The sequence below is a fragment of the Suricata suricatta genome, chromosome X (assembly GCF_006229205.1).
Source record: "Suricata suricatta isolate VVHF042 chromosome X, meerkat_22Aug2017_6uvM2_HiC, whole genome shotgun sequence".
NCBI lineage: Eukaryota > Metazoa > Chordata > Mammalia > Carnivora > Herpestidae > Suricata > Suricata suricatta.
Window position 1 is genome coordinate 53,552,976 of NC_043717.1, and position 13,923 is coordinate 53,566,898.

A 13,923-nucleotide genomic window follows, 5' to 3' on the forward strand; every position below is an offset into this window, starting at 1 on the left:
CGTTGAAGTTCTCACTGAGACCTCCACTCTTTTCTCAAGTCCAGTAGATATTTTTATGACCATTACTTTGAACTGTTTATCAGGTTTATTGCTTATCTCCTTTCATTTAGCTCTTTTGTTGTGATTTTGTCCTGTTCTTTCATTTGGCACATATTCCTCTGTCTCCTCATTTTGTCTCTGTGTTTGTTTCTATACATTAAGAAAGTTAGTTAGGTCTTCTTATGTTGAAAGCAGTGGTCTTATGATGAAGATGTCCTGTTATGCCCTGTACCAATGTCCCCTGTTTACCAGAACCAGGTACATCAGGGGTCTCTCCTATGTGGATTGCATGCAGCCTACTGTTATTTGTAGCTGGATGGGCAGCATTTGCCTTCAGTCCACTTGGCCACAGTGGCCCACTATGCCTGTTGTGGGCACGCACAAGGCAGGGCTTGGTCCCTATTCTGTTAAAGGGCCAGTCTGGAGCTACCCTGGGCTTATAGTTGGGTGGTGTTACCCATCAGACCAGAAATTTGCCCTCAGCATGTTTGTTGGTATTGTGATAGCACCAAACTCCAGGACACCCTCCCTGTGTTATTCCTGGGTAGGCTTTTGTTGGTAGACAGGGCCTGCATTCAAACCAAATGCCTGCTCTAGTCCATGTGTTGGGGCTGCAGTGACCACAAACTACAGGACCCTCTCTCTGTGCTGCCCCCTAAAGGTTTTTGTTGGTGAGCGAGGCCTGGAATCAGATCAGATGCCTACCCCCAGTTCATCTGCTGGGGCTGCAGAGGCACTGATCAACATAGCACTCTTTCTTTCCTGCCAGTTATAAGGTTTGGCTGCTGGGGCTACATTTGAATTGGTGTGTGGTTCTTTCCCTCTCCTCAAGCAGGAGTCATTTTGGAGTGCAGCTGGTCCCTGCCAGGGCTGCTTACAGGATAAAATGTGGCAGGTGCTGCTTTGAAGAGTTCCCTGCCTAGTGGAGCAGATTGGATGGGGTAGATACACAGGGGAAGGGTGCATGGTGTCAGTAAGGTAGGTGGAGGCTGTTCTCACTGATTCCCACAGATCTCCTACTATCTAGGGTGGGGGTGTGAATGGTACCACCAGCTCTTTTGTTCTTGGAAAAGTCTCCTAAAAATCCCTGTCCTGGTTTAGTAAATAAATCTCCTTCTTGTGTATCACAGGTGCTTTAACAACTTTTGTTTCAATGCTTTATCTCCGCAGGGTTTGTTATGCTATGCTTGTCTCTTTAAGGGGAGAGAGTCAGTTTCCTATTGCCTTGTGGCTCGCTCAAAGCTAAGCCTGCTGATTTTTAAAGTACCCAGAATTAAGCCCCACTGCATTTTAAAGCCACATATTATGGGACTTGTCTTCCCAGTGTAGGTTCTTGTGTCTGAGGTGTTTGGTACGGGTTTTGCTCCTCTCCCTTCTCAATGCTTGTGGTGTCCCTTTCATTTGTGGTTATTTTCACGGGGAGTTTAGTTCCTGACCATGTCTCTGCCCTTCCTACCCTTTCCAAGTGTGACCTGTTCTCTACAGTTAACTGTGGAAAGTCTGTTGCCAATCTTCTGGTTGTTTTCTGTGTTCACTGCACTGATGTGGCTGTTATCTAGGTGTATCTGTTGGATGAAGTGGGCTTAGGATCCTCCTACTCCACCATCTTCCCAAACTCTAAATCAGGAACATATTATTGACATCGCATCCAAAAATATTCAGAGAAGATATGGAAATAGAGCTCTAGTTTAAAATGTATATCTCCTTTTAAAAATGAAACCTGTGTCTATTTTTGTATTACACAATAAAAATTTCCTGTTTGTGGAATAAAGAATTAAATTACATCTTTTTGACTAGTGATGAGGTCACTGTTTAACTGTATATAACTTAAATGAAGTATGTTTTTTGCTCTATTATATATTTGTCTTGTTATTGATTGGAGAGTTAGTAGATAGTTACAACTATAAATTTAATACCAGAGTGTCAGTTTCTCAACACATGAAATTTGCCATAAAATTCAAGTACAGGGGTATAACATCTTATTTTCACATTTGGTTATAATGTCTATGTATAGATTTAAATAAAATGTTATTATGAGAATATTATGTTCTCATTACATTATGTACAGATACCTGAAAAAGTAATTAAGTATTTTTTAATGAAATTAAGGGCCTTTTTACAGTTGTTAATTAATTTTCTCAATTATTTTAATAATAGAATTTGTTGTTTTAAAATACATTATAAATACACAAAATATATGTGCAAATGTATAGCTTGCTACTACCTGCCAAGCATAGAGAATCTTTGTATTTAAGATGGGCTTGTGTCCCAGAAAAGGACGTATTAGCATAAATGATACAAGGATTACATGGTATTCCCACATGAAGTTTTAATAGGACATTGGATTCCTGACATGTCTTTAATGTAACCATAAGACCAAAGTGCCATAAACCAGTTGAATCAAACAGCATAGCAGCTTATTATTCACCAAACTTGTATTACATACCTAATAGATTACATTATACTACTAATAAGCAAAATGCAAGATAACAAATAAGTAAGCCATAGTTTCTGTTTTCAAAGAGCTCAGTATAAGGCAGAAAGAACTTAAGGATCAGAATTTGAATTTTGGTTCTCCCCATCTTACTAGATATATGACTTGGGGAAGAGTCATTTAATTAGTTTTTGAAAAAAATTTCTCAGTGCCAGCTTTCTTATTTATAAGAAGGTGATGATACTACCATTCTTGCAGGGTTGTAAACGTTAGAATTAATGTATTTATCTAGCACAGTGTCTATCTAGCCCATGGTATGTGGATAGTTAATGGTAACTGTCACCATTATTGCCTACCTTACCAGGAGTTCCCAATAAATATTCCTGTTTTTTCACTTTTGCTTGTAACCCATCATCCATTAATATTATGTTACATTACATTACATTAAGTTACATTACATTATATTACATTACACTATACTATACTATACAAGTGTAGTCACTATGATATATCATCTAAGATGCAGAAAGTGACCTTTGTTATCCCTACTGAAATCAACAAGTAGTTGAATGACAGCTCATAAAATTCATCTTGACTTCTTAAAACAGACTTCAATGAACTTACTTGAAGAGAGTCAGAGCTTTCAAGGCTGAGACCTGTTTTCTGAAAACTAATTGAGCATTTATTTAAATGAAAACCATCCAAAAAGATCAAACTTTGAGTATCTGAATACTAACTGACCATAAGTTTTCAAACTATAGTTCCAAAGGTTATTAACTTTTATTAGAAAAATCTTCACATATGCATAAAAGTAGATAGATAGTGTAATCCACTCCTACATACTACCAATCAGCCAGTTCTAATAGTTATCAACTGAAACGGGGTTTAACAGAAACATTTCAATCAAAAATTTTGTTTCCAGTTCTAATTTGTTATTACTTAACCCCATATTGTACATGAATCTAGTTAAAATCCATCCTTAAGATTTGCACCTTAAGTTTCTTTTAATGTTAATTCAGATTAATAAAGATTTATTTTCTGTAAATATTGTAATTTTTAGGGTATATTTTTAAAGTACAGCATCAAAATAGAAGTGCATGGCTTTATAACTTAAAAAGGGAGGGGTAAAGGTTTAAATATGCTGAGTAGAATATATTTTTTTCTTTGTTTTTAAGGTTTGGCTTGAGCAACAAGTTTGATACTGAATTTCCCTCCATTCTAACAGGGAAGGTAAGTGAGAATTTGCTTTGAACTTTTTGTTTTAGAGGCACCTGGGTGGCTCAGTCAGTTGAGTGTGTGACTTGGGTTCAGGTTATAATCTTGGGAGTCCGTGAGTTTGAGCCCCACGACAGGCTCTGTGCTGACAGCTCAGAGCCTGGAGCCTGCTTCAGATTCTGTGTCTCCTTCTTCCTCTGCCCCTCCCTACTTATGCTCTCTCTCTTTGTCTCTCAAAATAAATAAACATTTAAAAAAATTAAAAAATAAAAGCATTGTTTTATAGCTGATTCAGTGTTATGACAAATGATTTGGCTCACTGGTAATGAAGCCTCATAATGAGACCAGCATACCTGGAGGCTGTGTCATTAGTGACTGAAAGCTGTCACCATGACTACTAGCTTATGACCAGTTATCTTGTTCATTGCCCATTAATGCCAGCCATTAATTACTTATTTGTTCAGTTTTCCCAGTTTTGCCTATATTCTTAGCACTAATAGCTGTAATTCTTTTCATTTACATCAGTAATCCCAATGTTTTTATAGTTAACAAAGTTATCATTGTTTAACTTTGTATCACTCTATTATTTTTAAAGTATCCTGCAGTATGACTTGTTATACATCAAAAGAATCAGATGTTTGCTTAGACAATTTTCTGCCTTCTTAGGTAGTTTGGGTTTCTAAAATTGGACTCAGTGCAATAAATTATTACCTTTCTGTTCTCTGGCTTTTCTACATTCAGTAGTATGTTCAAGTTTGAGGCTCATAAGTCAAAGACTTCCTAGGATTTAAAACAACAGTAATGCTAACTTGTAGGTCCAAAGGAAAAGGCTCTAAGGCAAAAAGTTATTTTCACATTTGTTACTGGAGGAAATGGAGATGAAAGAGAAAGGCTATTACATTACAAAATACTTAATAATTTCCAAATAATTAATAGCTGAATGCTTGATAGGTAAAATGATGATTTGGTTCAAATAAACTAGCTTTTTTTATTTTGAAGCCTGTGATTTAATACAGTTCTAGAACAATGCTATTTGTCAGTGTAGATTTGGGTCAGATTTTTAAATCATTCAATTCCCTAAAGGGCTTTTATGCTATTTTATTGTTAATTTTTCTCAGATTGTTAGTGAGAAGAACAGGGTGCAAATCATTGTCTACAGTATGTGTAATAAAGGAGAGAAATAAGCACATTAATAATTGTATAAAGAAATTCTAGAAGGGTACACAAAGAACTAAATAAAAGTGTTTACCTTGATGGGAGAAAGGGAATCAGATGGATGGAGACAAAGTTAAGGATCAGACCATTTTTTTGAGTAAATTTTAGTGTTGTTTTGATTTTTGAACTATGTTACTATATAACGTATTCAAACCTAACTTTTATTTGTCCTCTCATTCTAAACTCTCTGAGAACTAGATAAAATACACTTAATATTGGCTGTTTTCCATCATGATACATTTTCCAGCTGCTTACTTTTCACTTTTGGCCAAATCCCAGTCTTCTGCTCAATTTTATTAGAAGGTGAGCAGGGAGAGACAGCAGACCTATTTCTTTTTTCAAGGGCACTAAAATTATAAGAAATTCTATTTGATTTAACCCTGAAAGGTATTTTATACTTTATTTTCTTCCTTTACCCCCTGAAAAATTGGAGCTAGCTAGAAATGGTATAGAGTGATTAAACTTTGACATCAGTTCTGGGTTGTAATACAAGGTCTGTCACTTACTGGCTTTGTGGCCTTGGACAAGCCACTTCTCTGAGCCTTAGTGTTTAATGTGAAAAAAAGAGATGATAACAGTAACTCAGTTCTTGTCATAAGGATTAATTGAATGAGCATATATAAAATTTCTAGTATATTGTCAGGTACTGATTAACTTCTCAATATAAGTTTGTAGTTGTTTTTGACCAGTTTTCATTAGTGCATCACAATTTCATCCTGATTATTTATTTCTCCAATTTTTTTCTTACCAACTTTCAATTTCTAACTGCTTTTGCTACTGTTACATTCTTTATTGAAGTAATAGTTGATTCACTGTTCCCACTAATAATCTGCCCTTTAAACTGTTGACTTTTTCTATCTCTCCTGAGGTATAATGTCAAATCAGTCCATAAAATTAAGCAGCTAGAGATAGTCCTTAGGTAAGTTAACAGAAAATATGTGTACTTTTTTCTTTTTAGGATAAAGGAGCCCTTTTGTTTGAGGTTTTGGCCTTACTCTCTAAAATGTTCTACCTTCCTATTCCTGATCATTTAGAATAATTTGCCAATTGATGCAGCAGTTCAAACTTAGAATTGTTTCATATGAATTAATCATAAATGTTTTCTCTAAAAGAAAAATAGCTGTCGAAAAATCTCAAACAATAATGTATTTGTGGAAAGATGGCATTCAATATTAAAGGAAATGTGAATTTAAACATCTCCAATGGAAAATCTGTTCTTTATGTTTCTCTAGTGTTGCTGCGTGTGTTGTTTGGGCAGTTACATCCAGTCTTATTATGTAATATGGTTTGGTTTTAAAAGCTTGAATAACAAGTCCAAGGAATTCTAGAAAGTGAATAATCAAAAATCAGAGCATAGGGTTCTCAAGCACAAAATTTATCCATCTTTGAAACTGGCCAGTTTTATGTGCTCAAGCAATCTTCTGAATAATTCTTCACATGTCTTCATTTCTTTCCAGGCCTTCTAAAACTAAAAACTCCACCATCACGAAAGATCATATAGTTTTTTTTTCTTTTAACTAGAGTAAGAATGTCAAGCTGCTTTTTTTATTCATTTACGAAACCTAAATGATCTGGACATGAGCTGTTCTTAAGATATCCTTTCTTTTAAGGTGACTGTTTTTGTAGCACATATCAATGATTGGATATTTATTCTATTGTGCATTATTTCAAACATCCAAGATTTCTCATATATTAGATGAGATATAAGTGATACTGTGATTTTTTTTCTTAGTTTAGTTTTTGGTAATGAAAATAACAGTAAAAGAAATTCTGAAAGTCTGATTTTTAAAAGTCACATGGTGATAGCATTAACTTTATTCATTTTCTCTTTAATGAGACAATTTTTGTCCAATAGGCACTGTTGTATTTGTATAGGTTATTATGAATTATCAATGTGCTTCTCTGATAACTGGGGGAAGAGGCAAGAAGAATTACATGAACTGGAAAAAAAACTAAAAGGAAGATCTGATTTTGAAACTTAATAGTCTTTGTGTAAAATATTTAAAAATGAATAGATTGCAGAATCTAAAATAGAAAAATAGGGGAGGGGGAGGGAGGGAAGAGGGTGATGGTCATGGTGGGGGGCACTTGTGGGAAGAAGCACTGGGTGTTATATGGAAACCAATTTGACAATAAACTATTATAAAAAATAAAATAGAAAAATAAATCTATCTCTTACATAATCAGTCTTTTGGCATGAATGGGATTCTAAATAGCTTTAATGCCTAAACTAAGCAAAATTGCAGTTAATCCTAAAAAGGTAAAGAGACATTTTGTCAAGCTATGTGGCTCAATATTAATTTTGTGCTTCTCATTTGTTAATGCTTCTAATACATATAAAAAAGTAACCTTTTATTTTAAGTTCAGAAAAGATTGTTTCTCCTGTTTCATTAAAGATAGCCTTCCTGTCATGATAGGACATACCAAACAGGTGCATACATACAGATCCTGGTGACCAGAAAAGGAAAGAACTACAGAACTTTAGAAAAGAAATAAAGGCTTCTGGCCATCAGCTTGAAACAACTGCATTCTGTTATAAAATATTATGACCCTTTCCCCCATCTTTATGGTTTGGTTTCCTTTATCTCTTTCCAAGAAAAATCAAAAGGAATTAAATGTTTCTTTACAATCTACCATTCAGCTACAAAGTAAAGGGCTCCCATCTAACCTTCATTACTAAAAATTCTCAATTATGTGGAAGTAATTGAGTAAACCTCTGATTCCACACAGGTAACTACACCTTTTTTTCACAATGTTTAAAACTGAGTTAACCAATTCTCATTTCCTATGCCTTTATCATTTGTTTTGTGATTTTTACTGTTATTCAAATACAGATTTAAAAAAAACAATCCTGGCTTTCTTTTAAAGTCAAAATGCAAACTTTATTTTATTGTTTGAAATTCTGTTAAAAGTTTCCTTTTGAATATACTTATTACTTCAAAAACTCTGAATTCTCATTTTTAGTAACTTCAATATTGCAGTTTCTAGTCTGCCCTAAAATGGAAACAGAGTATTAATTGACACTATTATGTATTAAAGGTGGAAACTCCTGGCAGAAAAGAAAGAAAATTACACATTTTTTAAAAAGTATTGGTGTAGGGGGGCAAGATGGCGGAGAATAGGGAACACTGGTACCTCCACCCGCCTGCAACCATCAAACTGAGAAGAATTAAAGGCCACAATATTCTGATCTCCAGGAAGGGAGGTGCGTGCACAGACCCCTTATTAATAGCAGCCTCACAGATGCCTGAGTGAGTGCGAACTGGAATCGGAGACTTTGGGGGAGGGAACGCCGGCTCAAAGCAGAGCTGGGAAAGACAGTGCCTAGAAACTTGGCGCAGGGCCTGCAGAGATCCGTGTATCCAGAGGCTGCACAGCACTGCGCAGGGCTGCACTCGCAAGAGGCGACTATGCGGGGTGGCACAGAACCCTGGAGAGCCAGGCAAAAACCAGCCATGCAGGACACTGCAGGGAATAGTCGTGCAAGGCGGTGCAGAGCCGAGGGGAAGAGAAGGAGAGGCGAAAATGCGCATAGCTTGATCTCTGGACAGGGGAGACCTCAGCCAGTGGCAGAGAGACAAACTTTCCACGTGTAGCTGCTGGGCACGGGGAGAGAAATCCGTCCCCCTCAGCGGGCTTGTTCTCCCGTGGGCTCGTGGGCTCGGCAGCCTGCCAACTTCAGGTGGAGACAGGGAAGGGCTGGTTCCCCAATTCGCCTGTGCAATCCCAGCCAGAAAGCTGCCCAACTGCCAGAGATCATTTTAACGGTGGCAGAAGCATTAAAGTGTGTGGACTAGGATTTAGAAACCTGGCAGAACTTACAAAACTGAAACAATTTAATCCGCCCGTGGCACAGGGAGGTTGGATTCAAGAGAGTGGCTGGCAACGCATGGTCTGAGGGGGGCTTGAGGCCCCATCATTCTTCTGCCAAATCCCCTAAGGCGGGGCCTCAGAGACCAGCTCCTGAGACCTGACCTACTTACATTGAACCAAGCCCATCCACCCTGGAGAGCTGGATTCTTCTTCTCTTACTATATTTAATTTTTCCAATTTTTTTTCATTTCTTATTATTTTTATTTCTTAATTTTTATAATTTTTCCCTTGTTTTCTCAATTTTCCTATTTCCTCCTTTTGTCACTTCCCCCCCTGGAGTCTGGGAAAGACCAAAATTTATGCACTGTTGTGATATAATCAAATCTTACCATCCAAATATTTTTTCCCTTATCTCATTCTTATCTCTCCCCTCCACAGGTTTTATGCTCTCAGACTTTCCTTTATCGTTGGCAGTCTCAGTCCCCACGGCTCTTTTTTTCTCCTTTCCTGTCCTCTCTTTTATTTCCCACTCCTTTTTTTCCTTTCCTTTTTGGTTTTCTTGTTTCCTTGATCTATCAGTGTGTTTGCATGCTTCTGTTCCCTGTGTGTTTGTCTGTTTTCCTTTTCAGGACTACCTCAAGAAACAAGCTAAATTAGCACATAGTGGAAAGTCCCAAATATCACTAAGGAAATATATTAACTACAGGCATAACAAGAGAAACCAAGACACACCATTTAAAGAACATCTCTTGAAATGACAGGTCTCGGACAGTCAAAGTGCCTCCTTTAATAGAGCAATACTAACAGGCGCACAGTGCAGAATGAGCTTTTAAAACTGACGAGAGACAGAAAGCTAGCCAAAATGATGAAACAAAAGAACTCTCCACTAAAGAAATTTCAGGAAGAAATCACAGCTACAGAACTGCTCAAAACAGACATAAACAACTAAACAGAACAAGAATTTAGAACAATTGTCATAAAATTAATCACAGGGATTGATAAAACCATCAGAGAAGCTATTGATACATAGACCAGGGACCTTCAAAAGACTATATATGAGGTGAATAATAAAATGGAGGCTGCCAATGCACGGATTGAGAAGCAGAGAGGAGAATAAGTGAATTGGAAGACACAGTTATAGCAAAAGAGAAAGCCAAAAAAAAAAAAAAGAGAGAGAGAAGTTGATACAGGAACATGAAAGGAGAACTCGAGACATGAGTGATCAATCAAATGGAACAATATCCGTATCATAGGAGTTCCTGAAGAGGAAGAAAGAGAAAAAGATCGGGAAGGGGTGCTGGATCAAATCATAGATGAAAATTTCTCCAATCTGGGGAAAGAGAAAGACATAAAAATTCAAGAGGCATATTGAACTCCCCTAAAACATAACTTGAACTGACCTTCAGCATGACATATCATAGTGAAACTGGCAAAATATAAGGATAAAGAGAGAATTCTGAAAGCAGATAAAGATAAGAGGGGTTAACATACAAAGGGAAACCTATCAGAGTGGTTACAGACCTATCTACTGAAACTTGGCAGGCCAGAAAAGAATGGCAGGAAATCTTCAATGTGATGAACAGGAAAAATTTGCAACCAAGAATCCTTTATCCAGCGAGACTACTATTCAAAATAGAAGGAGAGGTAAAGGTGTTCCCAAATAAACAAAAATTAAGAGAATTCATCACCACCAAACCAGCCCTACAAGAAATCCCAAGAGGCACTCTATGTGAGAAATGTAGCAAGGAAGCAAGGAATAAGACACGAGAGACATCAAAACAAACATGAACTCTATAAAGAACACAATGATTCTAAACACACATTTTTCAATAATAACACTGAATGTAAATGACTGAATGTTCCAATCAAATGACACAGAGTAGCAGAATGGAAAAAAAAAAAACACCAAAATCCATCTATTTGCTACCTACAAGAAAATCATTTTACCTGAAGACACCGACTGATCAGGGAATGGAGAAATATCTACCATGCTACTGGACCCCAAAAGAAAGCTGGAGTAGCCATTCTTATATCGGAGAAACTGGACTTTAAAGTAAAGGCAGTAACAAAAGATGAAGAAGGACATTACATAATAGTTACAGCGTCTCTACATCGGGAAGAGCTAACAGTTATAATCATCTATGCGCCAAATTTGGGAGCACCCAAATACATAAAACAACTAATCACAAACAGAAACAATCTTCTAGATAAGAACGTGCTAATTGCAGGGTTCTTTATTACTCTACTTACAACAAGGGATAGGTCAACCAGACAGAAAATCACTAAAGAAACAATGGACCAGAACAACACACTGGAACAGATGGAATTAATAGATATATTTAGAACTCTGCATTCTGAAGCTAGGGAATTTACTTTCTTCTCGAGTGTGCATGGCACATTCTCCAAGATAGATCACATACTGGGTCATAAAACAGCCCTCCATAAATACAAACAAACTGAGATCATATCATGCACACTTTCAGATGACAATGCTATGAAACGTGAAATCAACCACAGAAAAAGTCTGGAAAACCTCCAAAAATATGGAGGTTAAAATCCACCCTACTGAAGAATGATGGGGCAAATCAGGCATTTAGAATGGAAATTAAAAAATATATGGAAGCAAATGAAAATGAAAATACAACAATCCAAACTCTCTGGGATGCAACAAAGGCAGTCCTAAGAGATGAGTTTGTTGCAATCCAGGCCTATTTCAAGAAACTAGAAAAAATGCAAACTCAAAATCTAACAGAGCACCTAAGGACACTAGAAAAGGAGCAGCAAGAGCACCCCAAACCCTGCAAAAGAAGAGAAATAATAAAGAGGGCAGAATTAAACAATAAAGAATCCAAAAAAGCAGTTGAACAAATCAATGAAACCAAGAGTTGGGTTTTTGGAAAAATAAACAAAATTGATAAAACTCTAGCAAGCCTCCTCAGAAAGAAAAGAGAGAACACCCAAATAGACAAAATTATGAATGAAATGGATCTATTACAACCAATTCCTCAGAAATAAAAGCAGTCATCAAAGATTACTATAAAAATTATATGGCAACAAACTGTACAACCTAGAAGAAATGAACAAATTACAAAACACACATGTGCTATGAAAATTCAAACGAGAAAAAATAGAAAATCTGAATAGACCCATAACCAGTGAAGAAATTGAATCAGTTATCAAAGCTCTCCCAAAAAACAAGAGCCCAGGGCTGGATGGATTCCCAGGGGAGTTCTACCAGACATTTAAAGCAGAGTTAACACCCATTCTTCGCAAATTATTCCAAAAAATAGAAATGGAAGTAAGACTTCCAGACTCATTCTATGAAGCAAATATCACATTGATTCCTAAACCAGACAGAGAACCAACAAATAAAGAGAACTACAGGCCAATATCCTTAATGAATACAGATGCAAAAATACTCAACAAGATACTAGCGAATCGAATTCAGCAGCACATAAGAAGAATTATCCATCATGATCAAGTGGGATTCATTCTTGGGTTACAGGGCTGGTTCAGTATTCACAAATCCATCAATGTGATACATCACATTAACAAAAGATAAAATCCATATGATCCTGTCAATAGATGCAGAAAAAGCATTTGACAAAATGCAACATCCTTTCTTAATAAAAAACCCTCAAGAATGTCAGGATAGAAGGAGCTTACTTAAACATTATTAAAGCAATTTGTGAAAAGCCCACAGCTAACATCATCCTCAATGGAGAAAATCTGAGAGCTTTCCCCTGAGACCAGGAACACGACAGGAATGTCCACTCTCACCAGTGTTGTTTCACATAGTGCTGGAAGTCCTAGCCTCAGCAATAAGACAACAAAAGGAAACAAAAGGTATCAGAATTGGCAAAAAAGCAGTCAAACTTTCATTTTTCACAGATGACATGACACTCTACATGGAAAACCCAATCGACTCCACCAGAAGCCTTCTAGAACTGATCCATGAGTTCAAAATTGTGGGGTACAAAATCAATGTACAGAAATCGGTTGCATTTTTATCCACCAATAATGAAGCAACATAAAGAGAAATCAGGAAATGATCCCATTCACAATTGCAGGAAAAACTATACAATACCCAGGAATAAACCTAAACAAAGATGTAAAAGACCTGTATGATGAAAACTATAGAAAACTTATGAAAGAAATTGAAGCAGACACAAAGAAATGGAAAAACATTCCGTGCTCATGGATCAGAAGAATAAACATTGTTAAAATGTCCTTATTACCCAAAGCAATCTACACATTCAATGCAATCCCCATCAAAATTGCACCAGCATTCTGCTCAAAGCTAGAACAAATTATCTTTAGCAGATAGTGCTGGGAGAGCTGGACAGCAATATGCAGAAGAATGAAACTAGATCACATTCTTACACCATTCACAAAAATAAACTCAAAATGGATAAAGGACCTGAATGTGAGACAGGAAACCATCAACACCCTAGAGGAGAAAGCAGGAACTAGCCTCCTCCACCTCAATTGCAGCAATTTCCTATGCAACACACCCCCAAAGTCAAGGGAATCAAGAACAAAAATGAACTATTGTGACCTCATCAACATTAAAAGCTTCTGCATTGCAAGGAAACAATCAGAAAAACCAATAGGCAACCGACAGAATGGGAAAAGATAGTTGCAAATGACATATCTGATAAAGGGTTAGTATCCAAAATCTACAAGGAACTCACCAAACTCCATACCCGAAAAACGAATAATCCAGTTAAGAAATGGGCAGAAGACTTGAACAGGCATTTCTCCAAAGAGGACATCCAGATGGCCTACAGGCACATGAAACGATGCTCAACATCACTCATCATCAGGGAAATACAAATCAAAACCACACTAGATACCACCTCACACCGGTCAGAGTGGCTAAAATGGACAAATCAAGAGTCTATAGATGCTGGCAAGGATGTGGAGAAACGGGCACCCTCCTACACTGTTGGTGGGAATGTTAACTGGTACAGCCACTCTGGAAAACAGTTTGGAGGTTCCCCAAAAATCTATCAATAGAACTCCACTATGACCCAGCAATAGCACTGATGGGGATCTACCCAAGGGATACAGAAGTGCTGGTGCATAAGGGCACCTGTCCCCCAATGTTCATAGTGGCATTGTCAACAATAGCCAAATCATGGAAAGAGCCTAAATGTCCATTAACTGATGAATGGATCAAGAAGAAGTGGTAAATATATATACAA

General features: G+C 37.0%; 1 protein-coding gene across 3 annotated transcripts in view; it reads left to right on the top strand.

The window, feature by feature from the left end:
- CHIC1 (cysteine rich hydrophobic domain 1) overlaps nucleotides 1–13,923 on the top strand; it is a 60,225-nt gene that overhangs the window by 13,518 nt on the left and 32,784 nt on the right. For all 3 annotated transcript variants that reach the window (XM_029930682.1, XM_029930681.1, XM_029930683.1), the window contains exon 2: nucleotides 3,649–3,703. In XM_029930682.1, coding sequence (XP_029786542.1) covers nucleotides 3,649–3,703 — 55 coding nt within the window. The remainder of the gene's footprint in view (nucleotides 1–3,648; nucleotides 3,704–13,923) is intronic.